The sequence below is a fragment of the Pholcus phalangioides genome, unplaced genomic scaffold (genome assembly GCF_987345545.1).
Source record: "Pholcus phalangioides strain wild (caught in Gottingen) unplaced genomic scaffold, Ppha-v1.0 ptg000011l_1, whole genome shotgun sequence".
NCBI classification, from domain to species: domain Eukaryota; kingdom Metazoa; phylum Arthropoda; class Arachnida; order Araneae; family Pholcidae; genus Pholcus; species Pholcus phalangioides.
This window is the reverse complement of record NW_028301604.1, coordinates 25,058,846-25,076,117: the sequence shown is the minus strand read 5'-3', so window position 1 is coordinate 25,076,117 and position 17,272 is coordinate 25,058,846. Positions and strand designations below refer to the sequence as shown.

Sequence of the window (17,272 nt, the reverse complement as noted above, 5' to 3'; positions counted from 1 at the left end):
TATTAATGGTCTGTGGAATTGTTTGAGACATTTTTCTGGTACGTGAATCACTCACCTTTCTTTTCAGTATGAAACCATAGGGTGTTTTATCTTGATTGACAATAATCCAAGGAAAGGGGAGGGGCAAGAAGAGATAGGATGAAACGGGGCTATTTTTTGACCTAAGAATGAATCGGGAAAGGATGAAGCGGTTTCTAGCTAATTATGCGATACACACTAACTTATGCTGCAACCCCCTAAGCCCAGATTATAGTTTTTTTCAATAAAAACAAAAAAAGAAAACCTTCAAATGAAAAGCTAAGATGACCCCCCGCCGAGAACTCCAGTGTATGCCGATGCTGATACGTACAGTATATTGTTCGTGATCAATATTCCAATCACTGATAAAGTAAATGTTCACCTGAAATAAATTTCTTTCAGTTACATAGTAAAATGTACAAAATAGAATTAATTTTCTTAAGGTCGGTTCTAATTAATATAAAAGATCTAAATTATTAATAAAAAATTACAATCTGAAAGTTTATAAGTAGGACACAGATTGCATTACTAGAACACATACATTACAAGAGATTTGATTGATTATGTCATGAAAGATATTATACTAACTTTTACAGTCAGAATATTGTATTAAATAAGTTTATTTAAAATAAGTGAATAGATGTTTTTTTTTTACCCTCATAAACACTTGGCACTCTATTTTCAAAAAATACCAAAATAGGTAGTTCATCAAGAACACCGAATTCCTTTGCAACAGAGTCATCGTCAATTCTAACGAAACTGATCCCATGTTTGTCAGTGTAGCAATCAATATTTTCTAATTCCTTTAATATTTCCTCACTTACTTCGGCATCTTTATCATCTATAATGAAATTTTCAGTTCATGTAAATATATTTCAGAACAGAAAACAAATTGAGCTTTATAAAAATAATATATATACAGGGTGTATAGCTATGAGCACGCACTGCATTTTACTGGCAAACTGTTGATCTCAGAGGCATACCTGCATTCAGAATCCAAATAAATTATCAAAGTAACCAAAAATCCAAAAATTATGATCCAAATAACTTGTAGAACTCAAATACGACATTCATGTTGTAAAGGGTAGCAATTTAATAAAATAAAAAAATTATCTTTTTAAACGCAGACACCCTGTGCTCAAAAACCTAACAAGAAAGTTGTTGCACTGTCTCTCCTGATGCCAAAAAACCCACGTTTCTAAGTACTATATTCGAACTCTGAAAATGGAGTAAAGTTGTAAAAAATAGCAGAAACTAACGGAAAACGCTTTTACCCTCATGTATGCTTTTTCCCCCAGCTTTTCTCCGTTTTTTGCTTCTTTTTTTTTTTTTTTGTTGGCATCAGGAGAGACAGCATAAGAACTTTCTCATTGGGTTTTTGAGCACAGGGTGTCCGCGTAAAAAACGAATTTTTTTTATTTAATAACTATACAACCCCTTGCAACACAAATGACGTATATGAGTTCTATGTTATTTGGATACTTTTTCTTATTGGAAGTATGCTTCTAGGATCAACAGTTCATCAGTAAAAATGCAGTGCGGGCTGTTAGCTACGTAAACTGTATATATACGGGGTGATTATAAAAAAACTATCCCGACATATGGGCCCCTAACTATCATACCATTCACAGAAACTGAATGAAATTTTGGCATAAGGTATTTTGAGGTATGCGCTCAAGAATGATATGGAAAACAACAGTGTCACTCTAACAGTTACGGTTACAGTGAGAAAATTTCGAAAATATCAAATGGCAACACCAAGTTTTTTGTATTGGAATGTGATCTCCATTGTGAAAAACCCTAAATAGCGTTCGAACGGCAACTGTAGCATGAAAATCACCGGCGGTAGATAGGCTAAAAGTGAGGACAACCAATAAGGACAGAGAAGCAGCATAAAATAAAGCATTTTATTGTGTTTCACAAATTTTCCTTGTGAAGGACTAATCAGGCTGGGATCTCAGCCGAAGAAACGGTGTGACGAATGAAACGAACATTAATGCTCTGGTGCACGGCAAAGTCCTTTTTACTTTTTCCTTGCCTAGCTCCGGGGATTTTCGTGCTACAGGTGCCATTCCAACGCTATTTAGTGTTTTTCAGTATGGAGATCGCATTCCAATACAAAAAACTTGGTGTTGCCATTTGATATTTTCGAAATTTTCTCACTGTAACCGTAACTGTTAGAGTGACACTGTTGTTTTCCATATCATTCTTGAGCGCATACATCAAAATACCTTATGCCAAAATTTCATTCAGTTTCTGTGAATGGTATGATAGTTAGGGGTCCATATGTCGGGATAGTTTTTTTATAATCACCCCGTACGTAAACAGATGAAGTTAATTAACCAGCATCTGTATCAAGATGCATTGAGAGAATGGTTGATAAAAAAAGTCCAAAAAACACCATAGGGAAAGTACACTCAAAGCCATCACTAAACCACCAATGACCCTGTGCATTTCCAACTTGGCATGTTCAGGGACTATATATCCACATATGGTATCCATTTTTTCGTACTTTGCAATATATTTATCACATCAGAGCTTGCTATAATTAGAAACGGAAATCTTTAGTGTTTGTTACTTGTGTTTCCGTCAAAACATTCCAATTAATGAGAAAAATCATTTTGCGACAAATAAAAATTGAATGGAAAAAGTCATCTAGGACAAGGGTATGGGACAGAACTGTGAGAAATTATCTAAGAGAATATAGAGATATTCATCTCAAAAGGTCTGCTAGACATTTTTAGTTTCAAAAAAATTAATCATTTTTGATGAAACAGCAGCGTTCATAGAGTTTAAGCCTGGGTTCACACTGAACCAATACGATAAGCGATACAGATTGGTAAAAAAATCTAAAATTCAGGTTTTCAACCAATCCGGGTCGATACCACCGTATTGCTTATCTCGTATCGGTGTATTGCTTATCGTATATGTCCAGTGTGAACCCGGCCTTAGATGAACAAAAAGAAAAACAAAGGGTGAATCAAAAAAGAAGAAAACTAAAACAATTGTAATAGTAATATTGTCAAATGAACATTAGAACAACGCTGTCTTGTTACGGAAGGTTTGGTCTGAACCTTCCGAAATGAATATGCCTACATATGTTCATAAGCCATACTCACAGAAGAAAACTGATACATATTCATTTTGCTGAATCAACTTGTCTAGTGTATCATTGGTTATTTCCTCAATTTCATCATCTGTTTGTTGATCAATGAGCCATTCCAACACCTCCTCTTCGCGCATCAAATTCCCTGTAACAAAAAAAATACATTCAAAAAATGTCAAATATTCCAATTATATCAATTATCTTTCACAATGAAATAAGCATTGTATGTGTTGCAACATATTTTGAAAATAAGATATATTTAGATATAAAATATAAAATTCAATAATGGATAAGAAAGATGGTGCTTTGTCTTGTCTCTTTTGAGGCCAACAAAAAAATATCCGCATTCCCAAGTACAATATTCGCTGAGATGTTCTAATTCAAAATCGGAGAAAAGTTGGGAAAGAACAAAATGAAACAAAGATGAGAAGACCTGGATAGGAAATACTGTTAATTCGTAATAAATTTGGGGTTATTGTTACTATTCACACACATGGGCTCCATAAAAATAATTATTTTTCCATGCTTTGCTGAGCTCATATGAGAGTTGAAAATTCATAGTCAATTTGATGCTAGTCTCTCACATATCTAAGAATCATAAGCGGAAATATATTTGAAGGTCTGGGGAGGGGGTGGGGTGCAATGATGAGATGTCAAAATATATATGTACACATACATATACAGGGTGCATAGCTACCACAGTAGCACAACGACGTAGAACGATATCTGCATGGCCCCCCACAAAGGAGGGGTTGACAGGACTCTAGTCCTGGAGCCCGGGACAGTTCTCATCATTTTTTACTTTTTCACGCTATAAATTAACTATAGAAGGGGCCTGTGAAAAGTCTGACCGGAGGCCTTGCAAAAGATCCCAGCCTAGGAGTCCCGCTCCAGGATGTGGGGGCCATGAATGTCTGGACCATATCGTTATATATCAGAAGAATATCAGATGTAACTACGAGACAGGACGATCTCTTCCTATATGGTACAAAGTATTTATGCTTAATTGATCAAATCTTCAATTTTTCATTCGAATATGTATTTCATTTCATGTTAATAATCTTTGCTTTGAAGGAAAACAAATTGGAACAATAAATTATTTTAATATACAGGGTAGTCCAAAAGTCCTGACATGATTTGAAAAAATCATTAAAAAAGCTGTTAAAGATAGAGACTACACGATCTAGAGCATTTGAAAGAGAAAGTTTCACATTTTTTTTACTATTTACTACAAAATTTCTACATGCACACTTTTAGTGACACGGAGGATGTGAAGCCTATATAGCATTTCTTGCCATGTTATTCGTAACATGGGGATTACAAATGGAAGTAAAGATAAAAGTAAAATAAACGGAAATAAAAAAACACTTTGAAACCTTTTCTTACAAATCATTTAAGTCGTTTGTCTCCATCATTAACAGCTTTTTTAATTTTTTTTTCCAAATCAGGTTAAAAGTCTATCCAGAATTTTATGCAAGTAAAGATATGAAAAAAAAAATCCACAAATTCAATTAAAAAGTTTAGTGACCCAACAGAGGTAAAATAATTAAGTTATAAAAAAAGGGTTTTTTTTCACGTCTATCCATTTCACTTTTCCATTCTTTGTAACATTCATGTTACAATTCGGTTTGGAATTGAGTCATTATGTGGGGCGCTTATGAGCAAAACTCGGTGATGGAGATGTAATTAGCACTTGGTGAATTGCTGATGTGATTTGAGATGTAGCCATTTCTTCAAAGTGGTCAGTGACCAAGTGTTTTTTATTATTATATTCTTTTTTTGGGTGACTGGGATATATAATGATGAAATGTCTCTTAGTTCTATAAAATATGTCTGAATACCAAATAAGCCATTCAAAGTTAAATGCAGCACAATGTCAATGTTTTTGGAAAATTTAATTGAGTAATGTTTTTCATTTATAATTATGATATGTCATGTATCACGGCCACGACAATACTTTGATTGATTTGATTGAATCCATGCCAAATCACATTTTTGCTTTGATTAGCAACTAAAGTACGAAATATTGATTTTGATTTCTGTAAATTTATATGCAATTTTTGTTAGAATTTTCTTCTACTTTTCCTCAAAAATCAAAATAGGTGTCTTATAATTTTATCTATACTATATTTTTGGTTTTCCATGAAATAATGTGAAAATGTTTTTTTCAAAATTCCCACTATTTGGTAAAAAGTTATTTTGCTGCATCATAAAACAGCTTGGAACTGATATTTTTTACTTTTGTCCTTGTGCTTTCACTAAAATTTAAGAGTAGTGTCTTATAATTCATACACCGTGAGGCGTCATGCCTCACGGTGTATGAAATGTAGATGGTGCAGAAAATTTTTTTGTAAACTTGTTAAACCCTAAGAGAGAATTTAGTGGAAGAATTATTAAATAAACTATTGCAAATTTCACAAAATTTAAAAGAAACTTTTTTCTTTAAACTCTACTTAAGGTTTTTAAATTAAAACTATGGGACATTGACTTCTGATTCTATATACATGAAAAAATTGAATTTTTTTTTCTCCCACTCAGTAACTTATAGCATTTTAAACAAAATAGTTTTCTAAAACTGTTTCATGCATACTATTTTGGTTAAGTAACTGTGTTCTCCTTGGCTGCGCTCACATGGATTTGAAAATCTCAAAATTCCCCGTTAAGAACCCTTTGGGGTTGAATTTTGAAAACTCCTTTTTGGTGAGTCTCTACATTAAAATAAAACTATTGACCAAATTTCATGTTTATAGCTTCAGTGGTTTCAGCTCGGCGATGGTGTCCCATATAGCCATTGAGCCCACTTTTTACCCCCTTAAGGGTTGAATTTTAAAAAATCTCTTCTAAAGCCCCATTTACAAGTTCAATAAAATATCGCGGGAAGTTACCCGTAACAGGGATTTTTGCTACAACCCGTTTTGTTTATGCCGGTATTCCCCTCTTCTTTCCGGAAGTCCTTACTGCTTACATGAGTTGAACGGAAGTGATTGGTTCAAGATGGCTTACAGTAGTTTTCACGGCACAAAGGATTATGGGAGAAGGAGGTCGGAGTCACCCACCATTATTCCGCAACAAAGATAGGACTCTTTTAATGGATCTTAGTCCCCATGAAGAAAAAAGTTGCCATGCAGGTAATAATCACCAAAGCTACCCCCAATCTTGCACATGTAAACGGGGCTTTAGTGAGTCTGCATTATAAAATAAAATTACTGACAAAATTTCATATTTATGGCTTCAGTGGTTTTGGCTCAACGATGATGAACAGTCAGGCCATGTTATTTTATATACAGGGTGCATAGATAACAGGGAGTATGATAATTTACTGGTGAACCGTTGTGTGTGTGTGTGAGAGAGTTTCTATTTTTTTTTTGTGCACAGTGTGTCCGTATAAAAAGTTAACTTTTTTATTGCAATAACTATATAACCTCTTGCAATATGAATGACATATCTGAGTACTACATGTTATTTGGATATGTTTTCTAATTGGAAGTATGCCTGTAGGATCAACGGTTTACCAATAAAATGCCATACGCCCTGTTACCTATGCACTCTGCATATAGATTTTTGTGGATACAATATTTTAATGTGGTTTCATGATAAATGTAATGGAGTAGGATTTTGTTATTTTAGTCATGCTTTGAGAAATATGTAACTGACTACTTTTCTCATTCTCAGTGACGATTATCAGAGGAATTAATATTTAAAAGGTTTCAGCAAAAAATTTCAAAACATTTGTATAATGTAGAAACCCTAGATACATACTTAACTATCATAATCAACCACATACCTCCATAGATTTTTGGTGTACCTTGATTAAAAAAAATTAATGCTGGCAATTTGTGCAAATCGTATGCTTGAGCAGCTGCTGCATCATCCGTTTTCACAATAAGAATTTGATACTTATCAGCATCATCATCGATTGACTCCAATTCCTTCAACACTTTGGCACTTTTCTTTGATTTATGATCATCTGAAATTTAAAGAAAACAATGAAAAAGTTTTAGGATATCTTAAATTTTTAGATTTTATTTTAAAGAAAATTATCCCTACTAGTTTTCTGTGGCTGCTTTTTAAATATTTTATTTGAATGGGAGAGTGTATGCTCTCAGGGTTTTTATGCACGGAAGCCAGCTATTCGTGTTCCATTATCTACTAGGCACAAAGTAGCTCATCTTTGAGGGGGGTCAGGAAATGTCACATGAACCATAGACAATTTGATGAGCCCAGATTGGTTTTGAAATGACACAATTAACAATTTTTTTTGTGGGTACAGATGCTTGTACGTGGTATAACATTGTTCATTTCCACTCATTTTCTGGTGAAGCTATCCTTGTATGCGCTGATGTTTTCTTGGGCAGATGGACTGACCTCCATTTCTTTTTAATCAGTACCGTGACAGCCCAAACTTTGTCACGACAAAATCCTGTATCTCTATGTTCAATCATAAGCTGATGCAATAGGTTCCTGGTTTTTTCTCTTATGCATAATTATCTCCAATCACATAGAGCTTTCATCGCAAGTGATTACTTGATGGAAGAGGGAATCCAGTGAATGTAGTGGACAGTTTATTCCCCAAACCTAACCCCAATAGAGCAGTATTCTTCAGCCTTTATACACCTAAAGACAGGGCCGTCATTTCAACTTTTTCCGGGGGGGGGGGCAAAGCACATGTACTCAACGTATATATATATATATATATACCATTTCTAGTGTATTTTTAAAAGCCGGGGGGCCGTTGCCCCCCCCCCGTCCCTAAATGACGGGCCTGCCTATAGACTGGTAAAATAATTGAACAATTTTCTAGATTAGAGGAAATCGGATAAATTATTTGCAGACCTGATCATGGCTAATGCAAATAAAAACTAACATACAGACGGTATTTTATTTATTGAATCTAACATAATGAAAAATGAATTGGAAAAATGTTTTGCAGACCTGCAGGAAATCTCAAATGGACTGGCAGTTGAAGAACACTGTAATAGGGCATCAAAATGTGCAGGTCATATTCCTTATTGATGCATTTCACCAAATTTTTGAAACTATAACATGCCTATGTCTCAATTTTTTCTTCAATGTGGAAGTAGACATTTTTTTTCATGAAAATAATAGGTAGAAAGTGAAAATTTCAAGTGATTTGTGGGAGTTTTTTTCTGATTTCTGCCTGATTTTTTGGAGATTAGTGTGTAGCAGTTGAGAGAGATCTTTAATGGTTCAACAGTTGGAATATTTTTTTTATTTATATTCATATTGAGCATGAAGTCACGCGACACATAAAATGTTTTCCTGTTAGCATGTATATATTATTATATATGGGTACCACTGAAGGATGATGGATAATGTGTGGGTACCACCAATGACTTTTCTTAACTTTTTAAGTTTTTTATTTCAAATCTGCCTGTAATCTGAAGTTTAGCATCTGCACGCCAAAAAAAATATTAAAATACTGTATATTCGAAAATATATGTGCTGGACATACAAAATAACACAGCTAAATGATCATGGTGAGAAACAAGATTATATAGAATCTTATCCGTGACTTCTTCAATGCCTTCAGTAGTCAATTGCACTTCTAACCAATTCCAAACTTGCTCTTCATTGGTAAGATCTCCTGCAATGTTCAAGGAAATATTTAGTTTCGAAGCAAATTTTGAAGAAAAAAAAATCAATTCCAAAGCATATTTTGAAAAAAAAAAATCAGTTTCAAAATACGTGCAAATATTATATAATATTAGAATATGTTCACAGTGTGAGCAATAAAATTATTGTGTGTGATAAACCTTGAATATATATATATAACAAAACTCTTGCATCAAAATCATCACAATCCAAAAAAAAAAATATTTCTTTAAAAATTCATAACTGTCCACAATTCTGGGGGTGTACCACGTTCTGATTCTTAATAACCAATCATTCATACGTAACAATCGGTTCGTAAGAATCACGTTAAGAATCGAGCTCCGAATGCAACCACGATGTGATTGTTAAAAGTTGTTATTAAGGTCACGTGACGATGGACAGGCCGATAAATTTCCCTTTTGGGAAATTTCGCCATTGGCCAATCAGCGCCCAGCTAAAAATTAACAACAGCTTGTTGTTGACAAGATAAGGAGGAAAAGAAATTTTAGAGCGACGCTAGCCTGAAAAAATGGCGGAGATTATTTCAGCAAATGTGAATACGGTTTTGAAGAAATGATAAATACATAATATTTTTTTAACATGTTACAGTAAAAAACAAACATATCCATACTTAATCATCCGATATGATTCGAATCAAAGATTCATCCTACGTTCACTGGGTTGGATCCCTGCCACCCTCCATGAAGAGGGGCTATGCTATATATGTTATGGTGAAAGTTATAAAGAGCTGCGGTTATTATATAAATAATCACCGGCCATTTCGGTAAGTTTGATAAATTTTGCTCATATACCGTGAATCTATCACATTTGTAGGTCATTATGCATAATTGTCAAACCATGGTTAATGCGATAAATGAATCATCGTTGTGTTTACATTATGTATGTAAGTGAAGCTAACATTACAAGACTAACAATAATTTTTATAATATGCTTCATGTTTCTTTAAATTAATTGTCATGGCGAAATGAACGTGGTACTGTACATGTATTGCATAGCTGCTTCGTGGCCAAATAAAAATAATATATAGTGATCAGATGATACACCAATATTAAAAATGGTCATCGCTTCTGTAATGTTGGCTTTTTCACGTACACCAAAGTATGTGAAAAAAAACAAACGCAGCAGCAGGTTAATAATGATTTTTAATTTATGTACAATTATATTTCGGCCGATTGAAGCTTTATCTCACATATTTTGTGGGCGAAATTCAATTTTCTCTCAAGTTTTAAACTAATAAAAAATTTCAAATCATATATGATTTGAATTTAATAATTCCATAATATGAAAAAAATTGTGTTTACGACTCATCGATCATGAAATTTATGGATTGAAAATTTGGGAATTATGCATAATCACTGGTAAATGTGATAAATGTAGCAAAATTTATCAAACTTTATTGAAATAATCCGATATTTTATCACTATTATCAACATATATGTGCTGTATATAGACACTGTTTTCAACTCTCCCACACAACCTTCAGATAACTTTTCGATAACTTAAAAAGTCTGACGAATTCCTTATTTTGAAATAAAAATGCATTGTTAATTTTTTTTTCCATTTTTTAAAATATGAATCATAGAAAACTTCTATTAAAGAAAGAATTTAAGTTATCTCGCATAGAAGAAACAAAATGTTTACTAAGAATCAAGCTAAGAAGTGGGTAGCCTTGGTTCTTAACTCGATTCTTAACTATGGAACGAAAACGATTCTTAGTTAAGAATGTGGTAGCAAAGTTCTTTCTTGATTCTTAACTAAAGATCAAATCCATAGTTAAGAAGCGGATTCTTATTAAGAATCAGAAGGTGGTACATCCCCTGGTTTATCCCTACAATTTTTACCTCCAAAAAAAGTGGCCTTGACAGAAATGTGTTTTTATAGAAGGTAATTGTGCATGTATACAATTCATGTGCACCTATCATGTTCAGCAGCTGCAAAAAACGTGCATGAAGAAAAATTCAGCAGCAAAGCAAAAAGGTGTTCCACGTTGGAAGTGAAAAACTGGCAATAAATAAATAAATATTTTAATAGGTTTAATGGAATGTTCAGGGGGACTGGTTACTTACAGCAGTTAGACATTTTTAAAGGGATACCTAATCGGGCATGTCCCTTGAAGTAGGAAAACCACGGGAAATAAACTTGAGTTGACTACAGGCTTTTAATGTGCAAAACCATCATGACACATATACAAAGGCCTCAACAAGCAAATTACGCAGCAAAGTCGCTTAAAAACGGAAAATAATGCTCTTAGCAGATAAGCATGTCAATTATACCTGGATCCATCCATTAACCCAAAATTAAATAAGTAATAACGCCGATATTGACTCTAGTAGACATCTGTTTATTATTTTATATAGAAGGATAAAGTATCCCTCGCTTTACGCGATTTCGCTATAACACGATTTTTAACAGTTGATTTTAGGAAATCTAACCTGTAAAATTCGGCTTGGAGTTCTACTTTAATTCTGGAAATGGGCTCGAAAATTGAATATATACAGGGTGTTGCCTTGAAGAGGCGACAAACTCAAAGTGGTGATATTAGGCATCAAAAGGAGCAAAAATTTCCATAGAACATGGTATCGAAACCACGTTTAGTCGGTGAAAGTCACAAAAATACTTATTAAGAGTGTGACATCGAGTGGGACAAAAAGGCCAATAATAATTAGAAAAACATTTATTTGACAGCATGATTACAACACAGCCTGAAGTACACAAAATAAAATACAATAATAAGCACAAAGTAAAAAAGAAGTATAATAAATAAGTACAAAAACTGTTTACTTGACAGTAAGATTACAGTACAGCTTTGTGCAGCACAGTTCAATGTCAGAAAATAGACGAAGAGAAAATGATCCCAGTTGTTCGAAGTTATTGTACTTTATTTGGTACACCACAAGCTGTTTGTAATCATGCTATCAAATAAATGTTTTTCTACTATTTATTGACCTTTTTGTCCCAATCGACGTCACAACCTTCATAAGTATTTTTACGATTTTCACCGACTATAAACATGGTTTGTGATACAATGTTCTATGGGAATTTTTGTTCTTTTTTGATACCTAATATCACCCCTCTGAGTTTGTCGACACTTCAAGGCAACACCTTGCATATACATAGCACACATAGCCTTTGACGTCGAAATACGTTTAAATTGATGATGTAGCTGAGATAAATATTAAATTCTGAGATTCAATTCACACCAGATCGCACTGACAATGGCTTGAGAAATTTTACGGAAAAAAAGTGGTCCTAGTGAAATTAGGATTTTTATATTTGAGAAGAGAATATGCGGAATTACTTGGCTTTACTACTAATGTTTTTATAAAGAGATGACGAATGCTGCTTGCCAGCCGAATCTCAACTGTCTCATTAAAAAGAGTTATCAGCAGAGTCCGAATGTTCATGACATTTGCATTTTTTGGCCTTTTTTCACTTTAAGGGCATTTTTTCAAGTTTCGGGGCATCTTATGCATTTTTAGGATATTTTTCACTTTTCTAAAAACTTTTTCTGAGCATAAATATTTATACTCTGAAAGAAATTAAATATATGTGTGTGCTAATTACATTCAGTAATTATTATCGAAAATATTTATAAAAAGCTTCAATCAAACCGCTTTTTAAGCAATTAAACTACGACTTCAGTCGTGATAAAGGAATTCAATTTCAACAAAAAGCAAAGAGTACATATTACAAAAAAATATATTCAAATGTGGGAACCAGACAGAAGAGAGCATGGTTTATAATATGGCTGCAGTCACAGAGTGAAAAATACAACAGATTGCATTGGTAAATGAACTTCGAAAGTCTTCGGGAGCTCGGTAGCCCAGATCGATAAGATACTCGTCTAAAGTACCAAAGGATGTTTAGAGGTGTCGCGAGTTTGATACCCGGTTCATCCTTATCAGAAAACTTTCCTGACACAGGGGTACAACAGAAATGGCGACAAGACCGCAGGGAGTCCCTCATCGAGGGGTTAGCGCACCAACCTCTCGATGAGTATAAAAAACAAGTCTGCCGTTTGGAATCGACAATAAATTGTAGGTCCCGGTCTAATTAGCCCTCGTGTGCAGGAAACGACCGTGGTGTGACAAAAATGATCGAAAGTTTTCCACCAAAGGTAAGTCGGTTAAGCCATTCATCTGCAAGAGAAAGCAAAGGAAGATTTGTTGGATTATGTTAATGCATTGAAAGGAAATTAAAAACCATAGCCCACTACTTGGAAAGGGCACTCACCTCACGATAGGTGTCTGTTGAGCAGCAACCTATTTTTTTTCTAGAGACAAATTAGAGCACAACAGACAATAACTTAGAAATTTTCTCAAGCTTTTGCACTGAAGCTTGTGCGCTGAACGAGAATTGCTGAATTTTTAATAATGCCCAAAAGCAAACCATCTAAATTTGGTCTGTTGCAAGATAGTTAAAGAATTTGGGATGGATGTTTTTTCTACTGATGGGATCATTTTGTTTTGCAAAGTGTTTGAAACTACAGTTACAGATGAAAAGAAATTTAGTCACACAGCTCATTGGAAGGAACATGCATAAAAAGGGAATTAAGCAGTCAGGAATAAGTCTGAATCATCTCAACTCCTCTTTGAACAGTGTAAGCAGTCTACATCATCCTCTTCAGGGAAATGTGTGCGACACGTTAATATATCAGCTTACATACCTTTTGAGAAGCTGAACAATTCAAAGTTTAGGGACTTCTTGGAGAAGTGCACCGGACATTGCATACCCGATGAATCAACACTGCGAAAAAATTACGTGAGTGATTGTTTTATTGAAATGATGAACAAGGTAAGATCTATCATAGCAGGCAAAAAAACTTTTTTGTTTCAATAGACGAAACAACTGATACTGAAGATCGCCCGCTGTTGCTAATCTCATCATAGACATTCTCGGGCCGAATCAGCCAGGGAAAAGTTTTCTATTAAATTCTGAGTTTCTAGAAAAGTCAATCATTCCGCTGTCTGTCAAATTTTTGACAAAAGCATGAATGTTTTGTGCCAAATGGTGCGGAACACAATAATATTTTATTTTTATTTTTCTTAACCGATACTACTCCATATATGATAAACACAGGGCTAGCGATCAGAAGCTTATATCCAAAAAAGCTGTACATGTAATTTGCCTAGCTCATGCAATGTATAGCATTTGCGAAGAAATTCGATCATGCTATTCGAACGTTGACCACCTTCTTTCAAATGTGAAAAATGTTTTTGCGAAATCTCGTTATCGCATAACAGCTTTTAAAGTCAAAGCTCCTACATAAGCTCTGCTTCCAAAGCCCGTGATTACGTGATGGGAAACATGACTAAATGCTTGCATATTCTAGTGAAAATTTTCAAATAGTCAAATCAATACTAAACGATATCAGTGGATTTGTCTTTACGAAAACTATCCACAGACATGAAAAACACTGATATATTTTAAATACTTCTTGAGATATGGGCGTTTAATGGCAGGGCCGGATTAACCTCTACGCAAAATGAGCATGTGCTATCGGGAAGAAAAGGGGAACCACAAAAAGTTCTCAAATTTTATTTTTTATTAATGTACTATTTTTTCACAGCATCAGCTATTCTGTAGAAAATCCTCAATGATCATATTGGTAATGAAAGGGGGTATTTTGAAATTCTCCTCTTTGGCACAAGATGAGATGCACATGCTATTTCCACAGCAACAATATTAAAATCTCAAACCCAGAAAAACTAGTAATATTGCGGATTAAAGTTCATGTTAATGCTGAGTTTTCGGAATGAGATGTCACAAATTTTCCATAAAGTAAGACCAGGGCATTCTTAATAGTATCGTAGACTCTAGAGGCTTATGCAGGTAGAGGCTCCGTGCCTTCCAAATGACGATTAAAAAATTATTTTTCCAAGGCCTCATTTAGCTAAAAATAAATGCCTTACAATTTGCATACTAAGGGTGTGAACATAGTGCGTCCGTATTTCCGATTCTGGAACCCTACGTCGTCTCCGATTGGTTAAAAACCAGAATTTCAACTTTTTTTAGCTTGAAATTCTAGTTTTTAACCAATTGGAGATGACGCGGGTTTCAAGAATCAGAAATACGAATGCATTATGTTGACACCCTTACTCTTGAAAACTGTAACCAGATCTAATTGTCACAAAGCTCTTTTGGCACTTGAAAGTCCCCTAGACTTGCTCGGGTGGTTCCATGCGTCAAGCCCCAAAGCATAATGTTTTGTGATGTTCTGCAACGAGCCCTCAGCTGACTGAAAATGTTCTGCGTTAAAAATTCGCATATACATAATAGCGTTTTTCTACACTCTTCTTAAAATTCTTCCAGATTGTTCTGCAACAGCACTGGCTGTTCTGCGACGTACGTCGCACATTTCGACATATTCTGCTTTGGGGGCATCAAGAAAGTACAGAGTAAGACAAGTTCTATAGAATAAGGACATGAACTTAGAACGTGCAGATCTACGGTATACTCGTACATGGATCATAAATGGATCAACTGTTTTGTTTGATCTACCATAGAAACAAGAAATGCTATCAGATATCTAGATTGCAAATGAATTCTAAAATGTATCGAAAAAAGTACCCGATGATAGTAATTAACCAAAAATAAGGTACATGCATTTGTGGGTAATATTGTGGCTATGCTAAGGTTCAGTGGTTCCACCTGAGCCGGTTCGAGAAATTCTAAAAATCAGTCAATGGGAGAAATTACCTTGGAATGTTTTTGAAGACTAGAACACAAAAAGTAAAAATCAAGGTCTGTTTTTTTTTTAAAATTTGAAAGGATAAATTCCAAAATGTATATTATGGCAACTTCAAAAACAGTAATGGTAACATTGGACGATGTTTCTTTGGCTTGCTCAATTCTAGCAAATAAGATGTAAAATTTATTAGAATTCTTAATTTAGAAAAATATTAAATCTCAAGTATAAAATTTTAATGAAAAAGCTACAGAAATGTGTAACGTAATTGTGAAGCCAGAATTACGTCAATCACTGAAACAAAAATATGCAGAACAATAGAGAGACTCAATGTTCTAATGCATCTCTGCTAAATGTTCTGCGAAACGCAGATGTGTTACGTACCATTGGTTTTGAAGATGTCGTCAAAGACTTCGCAAATGAGAGAAAAGCAGGGAAGGGGAGGGGGCTTTAAAATAAATGTGAAGTGTGTGCTTTTTTAAAGAAAAATAATTTATATCATATATTCTACCTTAGATATTATTTACTTCTGAAATGTAAAATTTCATTCACCGTTTTTTGTTTTTTCAATTGGTAGATTCAAGATTTGGTAAAATAAATTTATAGGTCGGGTACCAAAATTACTCAAATGCTTAGGGCCTCCAAGCGTCTTTTTCCGGCCCTGTTTTTAAAGGATCTCATTACGCAACTTTTTTAATTATGTATCTAGTATTGTCAGACGATTTTAAAGACGTATTCACGTAAAAACAATTACAGTATGTAATATCCAATGCTAGACAATCAGGGACGCTGGAACATATTTGCTCGTGTTGCTAAAGCAATACCAATCATTTGAATGGTATTGCTCAGCAATACCAATCATACCAATCACCATTTGAACATAGCTCAAATATTGCACTGAAAGAGTTTTTTTTTTTAAATTAAAATTTTAAAATTTTTGAAGAAATACCCTTTCCGTGTAAGGAGTTGCATAGCTGTAGCTTTTTTTGTTTGCAAGTCATTTCAGGTCCAAGGGACTTTCCCATACACCCTGTATATTCATTAAGCATGAGAATAAAATGAGCATCGCAGAATCTGAATACCACAACGGTAGTCACAGTAATAGACTTGAGACAGTACGTTTCATCTCTGATTTCAGATGGAACTCAATCCTTTGAGTGTCATTAACAAGATATCTCGCCTTCTTATTTTAGCATTGACAAGCCCAAATATTTTGTAAAGTTAATCCCTCTCAGTAGAACACTTTCCCATTGTCGACCACTGCTCCCTGGCCTAATTCATAATTCTTCAGCGGCTCTTCAGGATAGATTAATAGATATTTTCCCGTAACTTCTTCAAAGCATAAATAGGTGCACAAATGAATATCTCAAGCTCGACGTGACACCTCACATAAAGGTTGGCGATGCCCCTGGAAACAGCTGCTCTATACTATAGGCGGAGATAGACTTGGAACTTGGAAGTCTGGGGGGGGGGGGTACGGTCATAATGATGCCAATTCCTATATAAATACGTATATACATTAGATTAGTCTACTCCAAATTTTACGCTTTTGGGGGGGGGCATTGCCACCCCGTATCTCCGCCCATGCTCTATACCCATTACTTCTCATTAATTTATACACATTTACTGCTGAAAATCATAAGGAAGCTTATTGCTATTATGCCGTGTAAAGGAATAAAAACATCAATCAATAGTCTCGTCGATGTACTTAAAAAAAAAAAGTCGCTGAGAGAATAAAACTTGTAAAATAAAACAAAAAATAATAAATGTAATAATGGCATAGCTTTGTTATCTGAAGTTTATACCACAAAAAAAAAAAAAAGCAT

General features: G+C 34.4%; 1 protein-coding gene across 2 annotated transcripts in view; it reads right to left on the bottom strand.

The window, feature by feature from the left end:
- The window catches only part of hlk (hulk), a 350,573-nt gene that overhangs the window by 160,958 nt on the left and 172,343 nt on the right, over nt 1-17,272 (bottom strand). For both annotated transcript variants that reach the window (XM_089239381.1, XM_089239380.1), the window contains exons 13-16: nt 8,598-8,729; nt 6,909-7,091; nt 3,138-3,269; nt 674-859 (exon numbers count right to left, since the gene is read on the bottom strand). In XM_089239381.1, coding sequence (XP_089095507.1) covers nt 674-859; nt 3,138-3,269; nt 6,909-7,091; nt 8,598-8,729 — 633 coding nt within the window. The remainder of the gene's footprint in view (nt 1-673; nt 860-3,137; nt 3,270-6,908; nt 7,092-8,597; nt 8,730-17,272) is intronic.